Source organism: Siphateles boraxobius, unplaced genomic scaffold (genome assembly GCF_051911475.1).
Source record: "Siphateles boraxobius isolate OS27281-9 unplaced genomic scaffold, OSU_SipBor_1 22, whole genome shotgun sequence".
In the NCBI taxonomy this organism is placed as follows: Eukaryota; Metazoa; Chordata; class Actinopteri; order Cypriniformes; family Leuciscidae; genus Siphateles; species Siphateles boraxobius.
The window spans coordinates 16,569,277-16,581,890 of NW_027508833.1; the positions used below are offsets into that span (position 1 = coordinate 16,569,277).

General features: G+C 34.8%; 2 protein-coding genes across 8 annotated transcripts; both read right to left on the bottom strand.

Moving 5' to 3' along the window:
• Positions 1–288: 288 nt before the first annotated feature.
• Positions 289–8,648, bottom strand: dnajc5gb (DnaJ (Hsp40) homolog, subfamily C, member 5 gamma b). Of its 7 annotated transcripts, none has more exons than XR_013206605.1 (8): positions 8,414–8,569; positions 5,496–5,620; positions 5,100–5,313; positions 4,812–4,974; positions 3,958–4,014; positions 1,871–1,912; positions 1,004–1,727; positions 289–945 (listed from the first exon to the last, which is right to left on the bottom strand). XR_013206605.1 is itself a non-coding variant. In XM_077238769.1 (7 exons), exons 2-7 carry the CDS (start codon positions 5,606–5,608, stop codon positions 1,681–1,683), a joined length of 636 nt encoding a protein of 211 aa, XP_077094884.1. In that variant the 5' UTR covers positions 5,609–5,674; positions 8,561–8,648; the 3' UTR covers positions 289–1,680. The 7 variants fall into 7 exon arrangements, 5 of the variants coding, with proteins under 5 accessions (XP_077094884.1, XP_077094882.1, XP_077094885.1 ...); XR_013206606.1 differs by having other exon boundaries at positions 5,496–5,617; positions 8,414–8,566; XM_077238769.1 differs by having other exon boundaries at positions 289–1,727; positions 5,496–5,674; positions 8,561–8,648.
• Positions 8,649–9,348: 700 nt separating this feature from the next.
• Positions 9,349–11,287, bottom strand: tp53i3 (tumor protein p53 inducible protein 3; the record flags this gene model as incomplete). The annotated part of the gene is made up of 5 exons (XM_077238240.1): positions 9,349–10,057; positions 10,293–10,489; positions 10,570–10,613; positions 10,816–10,951; positions 11,017–11,287. Coding segments are annotated over 5 exons (831 nt in total), but the record flags the coding sequence as incomplete, so codon positions are not given.
• Positions 11,288–12,614: the final 1,327 nt, after the last annotated feature.

Sequence of the window (12,614 nt, forward strand, 5' to 3'; positions counted from 1 at the left end):
AAAAGCATGCGATAAAATCTCTAGAACTTTGAAGATGAACTAATGTGAAACTTTAAGTTTCCTGACAATTTAAAGCCATATGCCGTTCCACACACTTCTACTATAACATGCCGGAAAAGTTAGTTGGTGCCGTGAAACCAGGTTTAGTTTTCACCAAGGTCACTTTCCAAAACTAGCGATAAAGTTAGATAAAGCTTTTGGAGGGTTTGGATAACAGATGTGTACATATAGCATTTTCACTGCTGTAAGAGCAAATTCACATGTACAAACTCACACTGAAAGCTTGAGTAGATACAATAATCAACTATTTATTAATCTTTCATAGTTAATCATATAAATGAATATTTCAGCAGCAGTCATTTGCCAACAATTATAATTATAAACAAAAACATTCATATACATACAGAATCTCAGACAAAACCATCCCTGAGGCTGTGCAATATTACCACAATGAAAACAGAACAAAATATTAATCTCTTTTATTATTAGCCGCTGCATGGCAAAATTTCTGTGGTCCTTTGAACTCAACGGAACAGTCCGTACCTGAACCCCTGCCCTATTGATCATATGGCATAATGTTCATCATACATTCATTTGAAACTTTTAAAAGATTGACACGATAGTAAATGATCATGTATCATAAAATGGTTTTTTCAAAGTTTGCTTGAAACACAATAAACCACATAAAATTGTCTGTTAGATAAAATTTCAATATTTGTACATAGAGATAAGAAATGGATTTATTGGTAACACTTTACAATAAGGTTTCATTATTAACATTAGATAATGTATTAACTAACATGAACTAACAATGAGCAAAATATTTGTTACAGGTTTTATTCATCTTTGTTAATCAAAATGTAGATGTTAATTGTTTGTTCAATTTAGTTCACAGTGCATTAACTATGGAAGCTTGTTTCTGCCACAGAATGAAATATAAAAAAGCTAATTGCGACTTTCTATCTCACAATTCTGACTTCAGAGTTGTGTGATATAAAGTCGCAATTGCGAGTTAAAAAGTCAGAATTGCCAGATGTAAACTTGCAATTGTGAGATAAAGTCACAATTATCTTTCAATTTGTTGTATTCTGTGGCGGAAACAAGCTTCCATAATTAACTAATGTTAATTGTAGAAGTATTGTTCATTCTTAATTCATGTTAACTTAAGTAGATAACTAATGAAAACTTATTGTAAAGAGTTGTAAAGAGCCTTAACGACTTCACATCGTACATATACAATATTAATAAAGGTTCCAAAGGCTTTAGGTTTTTAAGAATTAAGTACAGCACAGAAAGTCCATAAATCGGTTCACACTAGGAGAAAAAAAAATGGAGAAATCAATAAATATGGTATTGTTATAAAAACAGCAGAATCTTATTTTATTAGATCAGGTAATTTGGCGACTTTCTTAGGCAAGCATGTATATGTTTGTTTGTGCTCTAGATGTCATTTAAAGGCCTGCATCTGATCTGTGTGCCTCATCAAAGAAGCATTAGAAAAAGTGTCTTTGCAATAAAAATCAAGCAATTATAAAATGATGTAAACAGAAATAGCATTATGCGTAGAGATCAAATGATCCATATATACTGCACAGACACCGTGTGGAACAAAAAGCCTTCCACTGAAACACATTTCAACAGCAGTGTCCTCATTTCTAGGACGAGGAAATCCTCAGGTTGTCATTTGCTGTGTGCTTCTGAAGCGATCAGTATAGCAGTGTCTCTATCTGCAGGAGAATACAAAATATCAGCATTTCACTGCAAAATAACCCTCACAATCACAACTCTCTTGCCATTTTGTTGCCAAAAAACAACACTGTCCAAACATTACACAGAATAGAACATGCTAAAGCTAAATACTGATATTCACCTGACTTTTCAGGAATGGGCATTCCTACAAACACAGGGTGTCCTGTTAAACAACACAAAAAAGTTAGCTTTCTTTCTTCATTTTTGAGACAGCATAGAACTATTACATGAGAGAGCAAAATGTTCTTGTGTTCAGTCGTATGTGCAAAAAGGTAAACTAATATATATATATATATATATATATATATATAAAATAAACATAAAAAATTATAAACTACTTTAACTATAATAAACTATTATAAACTATTTTTATATACTACAGTTTAAAAGTTTGGGGGTCAGAACAGTCTTTTAAATTGAGGAAATAGGATGTGACAGATCCGCGTCATGTGCGTCAGCTTGTAAAGTGACAGCAGCCTAATGAACCTGCTGCTGTCTGTCATTAATGTTCATCAAATGACAAAAGACAAAGAGAAAATCACTCACTGCTCTTGACTGAATCACTTTTGTAGCTTTAATAAGGATTCATCTATACTTAATTTATAACGTCTGCAGTGAAGACTGTGTAGTGTTTGATTATTCAATTTCTGCATATTTACATGTTAGACCTGCTTGGAAATATACTGTTTATAAGGTTACATGGGTCAAAAATAACGGCATTTTAGCAGGGCAGATAAAAATCTGAACCGGTTTGACTGGATCAGTAGAAAAAACCCTTAGCATTGACCCCTGCTATATTAAAGGCACAGCTAAATGTGACATTTATTACAATGGGTTTATGTGAAGATTGTTTTAAGTTTACTTAAATCAAAAGTTGTTATATTTTTAGCCTATTATTGAATGTCAGAAATGATAGCTTTCAATTTTACCGAGGATAAAATTGGCTAAAACTTAGGGGGGGAAAATCCATTTAATGGAAACCTCAGTATCAGTGATTCATAGTGCTTAGTAAAATGATGCTATTAAACAAATATTTAAAATATACTGTCTTTATGTTGTTTCTAAATTATTTTGAAGATTCAATGTGAAATTGAGTATCACATCATAACAATATATTAAAAACTTGTATGTTAGGTGCTATTAATCATGGTTACTTACAGAAAAATTATAAATTTTTTTGTAATTAATTGAAAGCACTAGTATATATATATATATATACACTGCCATTCAAAAGTTTCGGGTCGGTAAGATTTTTAATGTTTTTAAAAGAAGTCACTTATGCTCACCAATGCTGTATTTATTTAATTAAAAATACAAAAGAAACCCAGTAATATTGTGAAATATTATTTCAATGTAAAACAGCTGTTTTCTATGTGAATATATAGTAAAGTGTAATTTATTGCTGTGATCAAAGCTGAATTTTCAGCATCATTACTCCAGTCTTCAGTGTCACATGATCCTTCAGAAATCATTCTAAAATGATGATTTGATGCTCAAGAAACATGATTATTATCAATGTTGAAAACAGTTGTGTACCATTTTTTTTAGGATTCTTTGATGAACAGAAAGTTAAAAACAACAGCATTTATTTGAAATAGAATCTTTTGTAACATTATTAATGTCTTTACTGTCACTTTTGATCAATTTAATTCCTCCTTGATGAATAAAATATTGATTTATTTTATTTATCCCCCCCCCCCAACCCCCCAAAAAAAATTCTTACTGACCCCAAACTTTTGAACGGTAGTGTTTAATGTTACAAAAGCTTTCTATATCAGACAAATGCTGTTCTTTTGAACCTTCTATTCATCAAAGAATCCTGCAATAAAAATGTAAATAATTGTTTTCAACATTGATAATAATCATGTTTCTTGAGCATCAAATCATCAAATTAGAATGATTTCTGAAGGATCATGTTACACTGAAGACTGGAGTAATGATGCTGAAAATTCTGCTTTGATCACAGCAATAAATTATTCACATAGAAAACAGCTGTTTTACATTGAAATAATATTTCACAATATTACGGAGTTTGTTTTGTATTTTTAACCAAATAAATGCAGCCTTGGTGAGCAGAACAGACTTTTTTTTGAAAACATTAAAAATCTTACCGACCCCAAACTTTTGAACGGCAGTGTATATAACAAATACACAAAATGACTGAACAAATTAAATATGCATCTGTTGGAGGAAAGAATAAATGTTCACCGGAATCTCCAGGCGCTGGACAGGGAATAGGCTGTCCTGTTATTACTGTGTCATTGCCTGTGAATCACAAGTTACATTGTGCAAGTTACAATGTGCTTTTCTTTAATAACCATTGTTCTTAATGAGTAAGTTCACCCAAAAATGTACTCTCCATCAAGCAATCCTATGTGTATATGAGTTTCTTCTTTCAGCCTAACACGAGCAGAGTTATATTTAATAATATCCTGGCTCTTCCAAGCTTGTAATGGCATTGAAGAGTGCCAGAGTTTGTGAAGCTCCAAAAAGCGAATCCATCCATCATAAAAATAATCCATACGGTTCCAGGGGGTTAATGAAGGCCTTCTGAAGTGAAGCGATGGGTTTTTGTAAGAAAAATATCCATATTTTAAACTTTATGAACTATAATCACTGGCTTCTAGTAACGGCCGTACGAGCGTTCATGAGAGTTGAGTTCTGGCGGAATAGTGACCACAACATATGATGTAGAGTAGCGTAAGCTTAGGTGAGAATAAATGCCTCTCGCGAAAACCATGTAACTCTCTGGTGAATGTGTGTATGGCCGTTGCTAGAAGCCAGTGATTATAGTTTCTAAAGTTATAAACATGGATATTTTTCTTACAACCATATTTTGCTTCACTTCAGAATGCCTTTATTAACCCACTGGAGTCGTATGGATTACTTTTATGATTACTCTGGCACTATTCAATGCTAGTCATATATACCTAGGATGGCTTGAGGGAGAGTTAATAATGGGATCATTTTACTTTTAGGGTGAACTATCCCTTTAAGCAGGCCCAAGATGGAAAATGGGAAACTTTGCAGTCTCCAAACCTGAAAACATGACTGCTCCTCACCTTTGTTCTCCTCACCTCTGTTCTCCTCCTCTGCCGCCAGCTCATCTGGATCCACATACTGAAAGTTTTCTTCATGCTCTGAAGCGCTGCATTTTCCACAGCATAAACAACAGCAGCAGAAGCAGCAGCAGCACGTGAAGATCACCCCTAATCCAAGGAGCGCCTGAACAAGGTTCAACAAAACAAAAAAAGGGATTATTATAGTGATCATGTGGATACAAAGAGCTGTATTATTTATATAACTAAAAGCAAAGAACAGACAGATTTGCATGCACACAAATGACTCACCTTAAACCAGCACTTGTTCATGAGGAAGTAGTATTTAACGGTGTCTTCTCCAAACTGGTCTGCGACGTAGAGGCCCATGGAGCCGTACTTGTCGTAGATGTCTCGTTTGGTGTCGTCGTGGAGGATAGTGTTGGCATTGTTGATCTCTTTGAACTTCTCTGACGCTTCTGGGTTGTTGGGGTTCTTGTCTGGATGATACTTCAGCGCCAGTTTTCTTTATGAGGATTTACAAAAACAAAGCCTTTCAGGGATGTTGCATTTATGATTTTGTGTACTGACATGAGTTATTTATCAAATAGAGTGCATGATTATGGAGCAATACCCTTTTCGATTAGGTAAACATATTTGGATTGTCTCTAATTAAACAAAAGAGTTGCATTATTTGAACAAACATACCGGTATGCTTTCTTAATATCGTCAGACGACGCTCCTTTCTCCAGGCCTAATGTCTTGTATAAACTCTCTCCAGCTCTGGACAGCTTGCGTTGAGGTCGGCTTGGATCTGCCATTGTTAAATTCTACTAAAACAATCAAGATCAGAAGTGGGCGGCGCGAGTCATTTTTAGTTGTCCTTTCTATTAATTCAAAATAACAGAAAAACAGGACAATATCAATGTAACAAATATCTGAATGTCACTGTATTAGATAACAAAATATCAAACCAAGTGTCATTTATATTAAAAAATAGGTTAACACTTTACAATAAGGTCCCATTAGTTAAATGGATAGTTCACCCAAAAATTTCAATTCTGGCATTAATCACTGACCCTCATGTCGTTCCAAACCTGTAAGACTTTCGTTCATCTTCAGAACACAAAAAAAGATCTTTTAATGAAATCTGAGAGCTTTCTGTCCCTCCATTGACAGCTACGCAACTACCACTTTGACGCTTCAAAAATTTCATAAAGAGATCGTAAAACTAATCCATATGAACTGAGTGGTTTAGTCCAAATGTTCTGAAGAGATAAGATCGCTTTATATGATGAACAGATTTAATCTAGGCTTTGTTGTATAATATCAAGAAAATGCAATAACCTGCCTCTTTGTTTATTGTAGATGCCTTTTTGTTACACATATTTAGGCAATGTCTTGAATATAATGCATTGCATTCAATGTTATTAAATTTTGTTTGTAAAAAATTGCATAGATGTACAGTAATTGTCCGTTATGTATGCGTGTGTGTGTGTGCCCACTCATGAGAAAGAGGAGCAGAAGTGTTCATGAGGTGTTCATGAGAAGTGTGTGCGATTATGTGTGTGCTGAAGGACACAAAGAACTGTGGTTCTACTCCTAAAACCTTAAAGGAAATCAGCCATCTTGGTTGAGTTTACCGGAGTTCAAGGACATGAAGAGGTGGACAGCTTGCACCTGTGAGGCCTTGAGAAGGATCTTGGAAACTTTGGGAAAGTTACAACTTATATCATTCAAGAGGATTAGAAACTAATGCCAGTGGTAAACAACAGGAGTATAAAAGACTGTTGAACTGATTGACTCTTTAGATACTGATAACCCTTGACGTCTAGAAGCCCAGAGCTGTGGACAAGAAACCCAAGCGGAAGACAAGAAGCCCAGAGATGACTACATCTTTTGATTCAAAACGTGATTATTGTATTTTATACTTTAATGATGAAGTTTTATTTTGGCTTTACATTTTTGTTTATTATAAAAACTAAAAGTAACCAATTAAAATAAATTTAATTGATTAAAAAAACTGCCTACGGAGACTTCGATTTATGGTGTTGTAAGACTTTTAAGAAGAACATACCAAGGAGAAGTCTTCTGACCAAATTATAAGTGATTTTAAAAATGCTTATAATTTAGGCCAGACTCAACTTACTTTACCTAACCTGAGAATGATAAATAATAAATAATAAGGTTAAAGGTGTTAAGATCAAAATACACACCGCAAAACCGCTTTTATTCACATTTCGATCAGCGAACATAAACAGAAGCTCAACCGCACTTGCTTGATTTATTTGCAAAAACAAACCTCGTAGGTTCTTGCAGAGGCTCAAATGTGCTGCGTAACACGAGAATGAACCTCATTGGTTCTTGCAGAGGCTCAAACGTGCTGCGTAACACGAAGATGAACCACATTGGTTCTTGCAGAGGCTCAAACGTGCAGCGTAACATGAGAATGAACCTCATTGGTTCTTGCAGAGGCTCAAACGTGCAGTGTAACACGAAGATGAACCACATTGGTTCTCGCATGTCAAGCGAAGATGCTTGAGCTTCCATTTACCACAACTAATGTGTAAGTTGATGAAAGTTTATATGAATAAAAACATAAATTAAATCTGTTCATCATTTAAAGCGATTGAGTCTCTTTAGAAAATGTGGTCTAAACCGCTCAATTCATATGGATTATTTTTTACGATCTCTTTATGAACTTTTTGAAGCATCAAAGTGGCATAGCTGTCAATGGAGGGACAGAAAGTTCTCAGATTTCATCAAAAAGATCTTCATTTGTGTTCCGAAGATTACCAAAAGTCTTACGGGTTTAAAACGACATGAAGGGGAGTAATTAATAACAGAATTTTCATTTTTGGATGAGTTCCTTTAACATTATTTAATGTGTTAACTACAATTAGCTTGCAAGATAAATTGGTTTCAGTATTTATTTGTCTATTCATGTTCATTTTCTTTAATACAAATTTGGTTCATGTTAGCTCTGGTCCATTAAATAGGATAATTTTAACAGATACAACTTTTAAACGTACTAATGCATTAGTAAATGAAATAAACATTAACTAAGATTAAATGCTTTAAAGGTATTTTACATTGTTAGTTATTGTTAACTAATAGAACATTATTGTAAAGTGCCAGCAAAAATAGCCCAAGCACACTTTGTATATGATTGGATTACACCTGTGCGAGCTTGAAGAAGAAATGACTTCACACATCGACTAAAAATCACCAACACCCAATGATTCGAAGGAAGACGCAAAAGTAAAATGACATTCATACATTTAAAGTGCGCCCAATTATATATATATATATATATATATATATATATATATATATATATATATATATATATATATATATATATACACACACAAGAAATCACGTAATATTTCACTCTTATGTATTAAGAGATTAAAATATTCACAGGGTTAGCAATTCATCACCAGAAAGACTCATATTGAATTTGCTGATAACTGTAACGTTAGGCCTATTTCCGCAAACAACATTACCACGACAAGCTATATTTTTATTTTCAGGTCATTACGCTTATTTGAGCTCAGGCCTGTTGGAGATCATAACTTGACTGAAATCATATAGGCTACCGATTCATAAAACCGATCACTTACTGTTTAAGAAGAGAAGCTGATGTTTGATAAAGTTGCGTGTGTATTCATTTCTGATTATATTTTCAGCGTTTTTGCATAAAGTTGATCCATTGATCATTAGCAGCAGTTTGCTTTAGACCAGGAAGTAGGAAATAAAGTTTCTCTTACGTCAAAGTGCGAAAACTCATTGCCAGAGAGCAGCCGTGACGGTGAACCAGTGAAAGCAGGCTGTGTGTGTGTGTGTGTGTGTGTGTGTGTGTTTGAAATCCAGCGCACCAGTTAGAAAAACACAAGTAGTTAAGTAACGTTAGCTACAATTCCAGTAAGTTCGGACATATGTATCTGGGTTGTTGACAAATAACACAAACGGTCTTTTTATTTTAACATTACATTTATGTGAATGATAGTAGTAGGGCCCATACGATTTAACGTCCAAATATTCCATTCCATTATGTAATGCATAGTAGGCCTAATTATTCAAAGATTTTAGAAAATGTTGCTTGATGTCAACTATGCTTTTTAGAGATCACATAGTCTGTAATCAAATAGCAAGCCTCATAATAAAAATCAATAAGCAATCCACATTATTTTAAAATATGAATATTTAATTAAACTTTATACATATATATATCTCAAAATAGTAAAAATCTGTTTGAGAATTTCGCAACTAAATAAACTAAACTGATGTCCTTTAAGTCGTTTGAACTTTTCCCCCCTGCTGTCCACCTTACTAACTCTAGTTATTGCAAAATCTGAGACTTCCATATAAATACAAACCTAAAAAAAATGCTCAAAATGGAAAGAAAAGTGCTCAAATATTTCCAAGAATTTATTTTGTAATGTCTAAGTAAATATACCCGAATGGATACTGAAGCAAACTGATTTTAAATGGGACTTCAGGATCCAGGGGAACAGTTCATTTACTCCATATAGAGCAATAAGGACATCTAGTGGTAAGAGTCATTTAATATCATGTTTTATTTTATTTTATTTTTTTCACAAAGGTCGGCAGAGACACCCAATGTGAGATTTCTTTGCCGATTTAACAGTTATTTTGTATTTAAGTGAAATAATGTGCTTATTTATATTAAAATTATTAATAAAATCTAGTAATTCAGAGGAAATTTTAATTAAAAATAAAACAATATCTCCAAAAAATGCATTGAAAAATATTTTTTGTCCAGAAGCTCCTGAGAATATTTTTAGGGCTTCAGGTCATTCTGACCCACGAGGGAAGGATTTGTTGCAGGTACAGGAGGAGAGGATGAGGGTTAAGGAAATAAATCGAATTCAAACCTCTTACAACATTTGATCTCATTAATCTAATATAGGAACTTTCCAATATTTAAGATTGAAGGCAGTTGTAATCATAAATCAAATCTGCTGATTGTTGCTTATGAAAACGCATATGATATTCTCGATGACGCTGCACAGGGGCTGATCAGGTGATGCTACTGACTGTATTCCATAATAATACTGTGATCAAAAGGTTCCAATTTTGATAATGATTTTTCCAATATTCTTGTTGGCCTCCATGTGTTGATGAGCCATTTCAACATCTTCCATGTTGAACATGCTGTCAATCACAGGCCGCAGAGAAGGATCTGTCGACTGGAAGTGTGGCAAAACCTGCTCGGTGAAACTCCCGACCAGCTCTGCTTTATACTAGAAATAAAGACAGAATCATTCATACAAAGCATATAACCATTAACGCTTCAAACTGAGCATCATACATCATGAAATGAGTTAAAGCAGGCCAAAATTAACAGCATTATGCGTTGGTTTGAATAAATAATGACAGAATGGTCTCAGACCATTTTGGGGTGAAGTATTTGGTCTACATCAATTTATCAATAAAAATAGTTTCCTTTGCAGTGCATTCTGGAAAAATTCCTCTTACCTCTAAACTTCTGTTTCTGAGGAGACTGCAAAGCAGATGCCCTCTTTTCCTCAAAAGCTTGCCAAACAAGTCTCCATCTGCTGTTTTAACTCCCAATGCACCATAAAGCACCCATCGTCCATCCATCGCAAGGCTACAAATGTTCTTCTCCCAAAAAGATCCACCAATGCAGTCCAGAATCACATCGGCTCCCTTACCTAAAGGAAAATACACAATTCATTTAAATGCATTCATTGCAACATTTAACAAAGATATTTAGTGTACTAAAATGATTGACCTTCAGTGACTTGCAGCACTTTTTCTGAGAAATCCTCCTCTTTGGTGGTGGGGTGGTGGATAAGACACATGCCTTTGGTGTGAGAGACCCGGGTTCGAATCCACTGTGAGAGACCAATATGTCCCTGAGCAAGACACTTAACTCCTAGTTGCTCCAGAGGCGTGCGACCTCTGAAATATAGCAATTGTAAGTCGCTTTGGATAAAAGCGTCAGCTAAATGAATAAATGTAAATGTAAATGTCTTTGTAATTGATTCCAACCTGCTCTGCAAATGTTGTTACGACTGGAATGGCACGACATAAGCGAACCAGCTGAATGGCATCGGTGCCGACTCCACTCGCTCCAGCATGAATCAACACAGTCTCATTCGGCTTGACTTTGGCTAAAAAAAGGCAGCATATGGGAATACAGTGGGCACAAAAAACATTCATAAGCTGACATTGTTACCTATGAAGTGCAGAAGTTGGTAGGCAGTCAGCCAGGCCTCAGGAAGAGCTGCGGCTTGATGAAGATTGAGGTTTGACGGGACAGGCATGAGGAGTTCTTCTGGAACAGCTACATATTCTGCATAGCCCCCTCCTCCGAGTAAAGCCATTACTTTACTTCCCAGCATCCAGTTCCCCTTGACCCCAGAACCGATGTCAGCGATCACCCCGCTGGCCTCCAGTCCCAAGATTTCACTCTCTCGGGGGGGAGGTGGGTAAAGACCCTTCTTCTGTCAATTAAAATGAGCCATCAATGGGGTTGAATTTGACCAGGACACAAACTTCGGCAGGATTTGTGGTTCACCTGTAGAAGATCGGATCCGCTCTGTCACAAACTGCCTGCATTGACTCGAAAATGAGAAGATATACAAGCTGTTTATCACTGTTTCATATTTGATTTTTGATGTCTATTTTGTAACCTTATTTTATTCTTTAATTTTGTTTGTTTCCCAGTGAAATACTTTGGCGATATACAAAGTGTATGCCAATACAGTAATATTGTGAATATAAAATAACAGGGGAGAAAAGACTATTTGAACAACTTTAAAACACTCTGGAAAACACTCTTACATTGTTTACTTACTGTTTTCTCTTCGGACATTTGTTGCATTGCGATCTAACAACACAAAAAGGATATCAGCTTTCCTTTTAATTTAAGGCTTAAATTAAAACATTGACGTGAATTAAAAGTGACGCTTCATATCACACATAACACTGTAACGCAACGTAACTTGAGATACACACGATTGAAATGAGTGACTTTTAAAACACCAGTGCCTGGTGTCTGCGCAATTTCGACGCACATATGAACTAAATGAACTATTCTGACTATTAACGAAAACAAAATCCACACCACTGATCTATACATATCAGGGCAATATAGCTTGTTTTTTTAGTAAATGCACAAATTATGACATAACATCGACTTTAATCTTTGTGTTGTCTAACTACATTAAAACGATACTTTAAACATCACCTTTACATTCACTGTGGAAGAAAACAAACTCGTTTTTTTTTATTACTTCATTAAAATTACTCCTTTAAATCGATGTTTTGTGGTGTGTATGTATGTAGTTCATTGGACGTAGGTCTGAACAGAACATTTTAGGCTGGGAATATCCCATATTACCCTGAGCCTTGGAAATATCTGCTCCTCCGATCATAATCCGTCGTCAAATGCTCATATAGTACCTCCCATATTAAAAAAATACTATGGCAACCATAGTTCTACCAGAAGTAGCATATGGTTACTATAGTGAATCTATATTCTAAACGAACCACATTCTAAAAAAACAAAACATTCTCTAAGCTTCTTTGAGCTTTGAGACTATTCCTTCAGTTCCATAGTAACTATAGTTACTATAGAGATAGTAGAAATAACCGCAGTAACTATATGGTAATTTTGTGTAAACTATAGTTACTATGGAACATTTTAAGAGTAAAGGTATACATCTCAAATAATACATAATAGGCTTAAAGTGATAGTTCAACCCAAAAATTAAAATTCTGTCATTCATCATTCACCTCACTTCAAACGAAATTTAGGAGAATCATACCAAA

Coding starts and splice junctions, on each gene's coding strand:
- dnajc5gb (XM_077238769.1), bottom strand. CDS start 5,608: ATGGCAGATCCAAGCCGACCTCAACGCAAGCTGTCCAGAGCTGGAGAG. Junction 5,314..5,495: donor GATATTAAGAAAGCATACCG/GTATGTTTGTTC, acceptor ATCCTCATAAAG/AAAACTGGCGCTGAAGTATC. Junction 1,728..1,870: donor GCCCATTCCTGAAAAGTCAG/GTGAATATCAGT, acceptor ATTCTCCTGCAG/ATAGAGACACTGCTATACTG.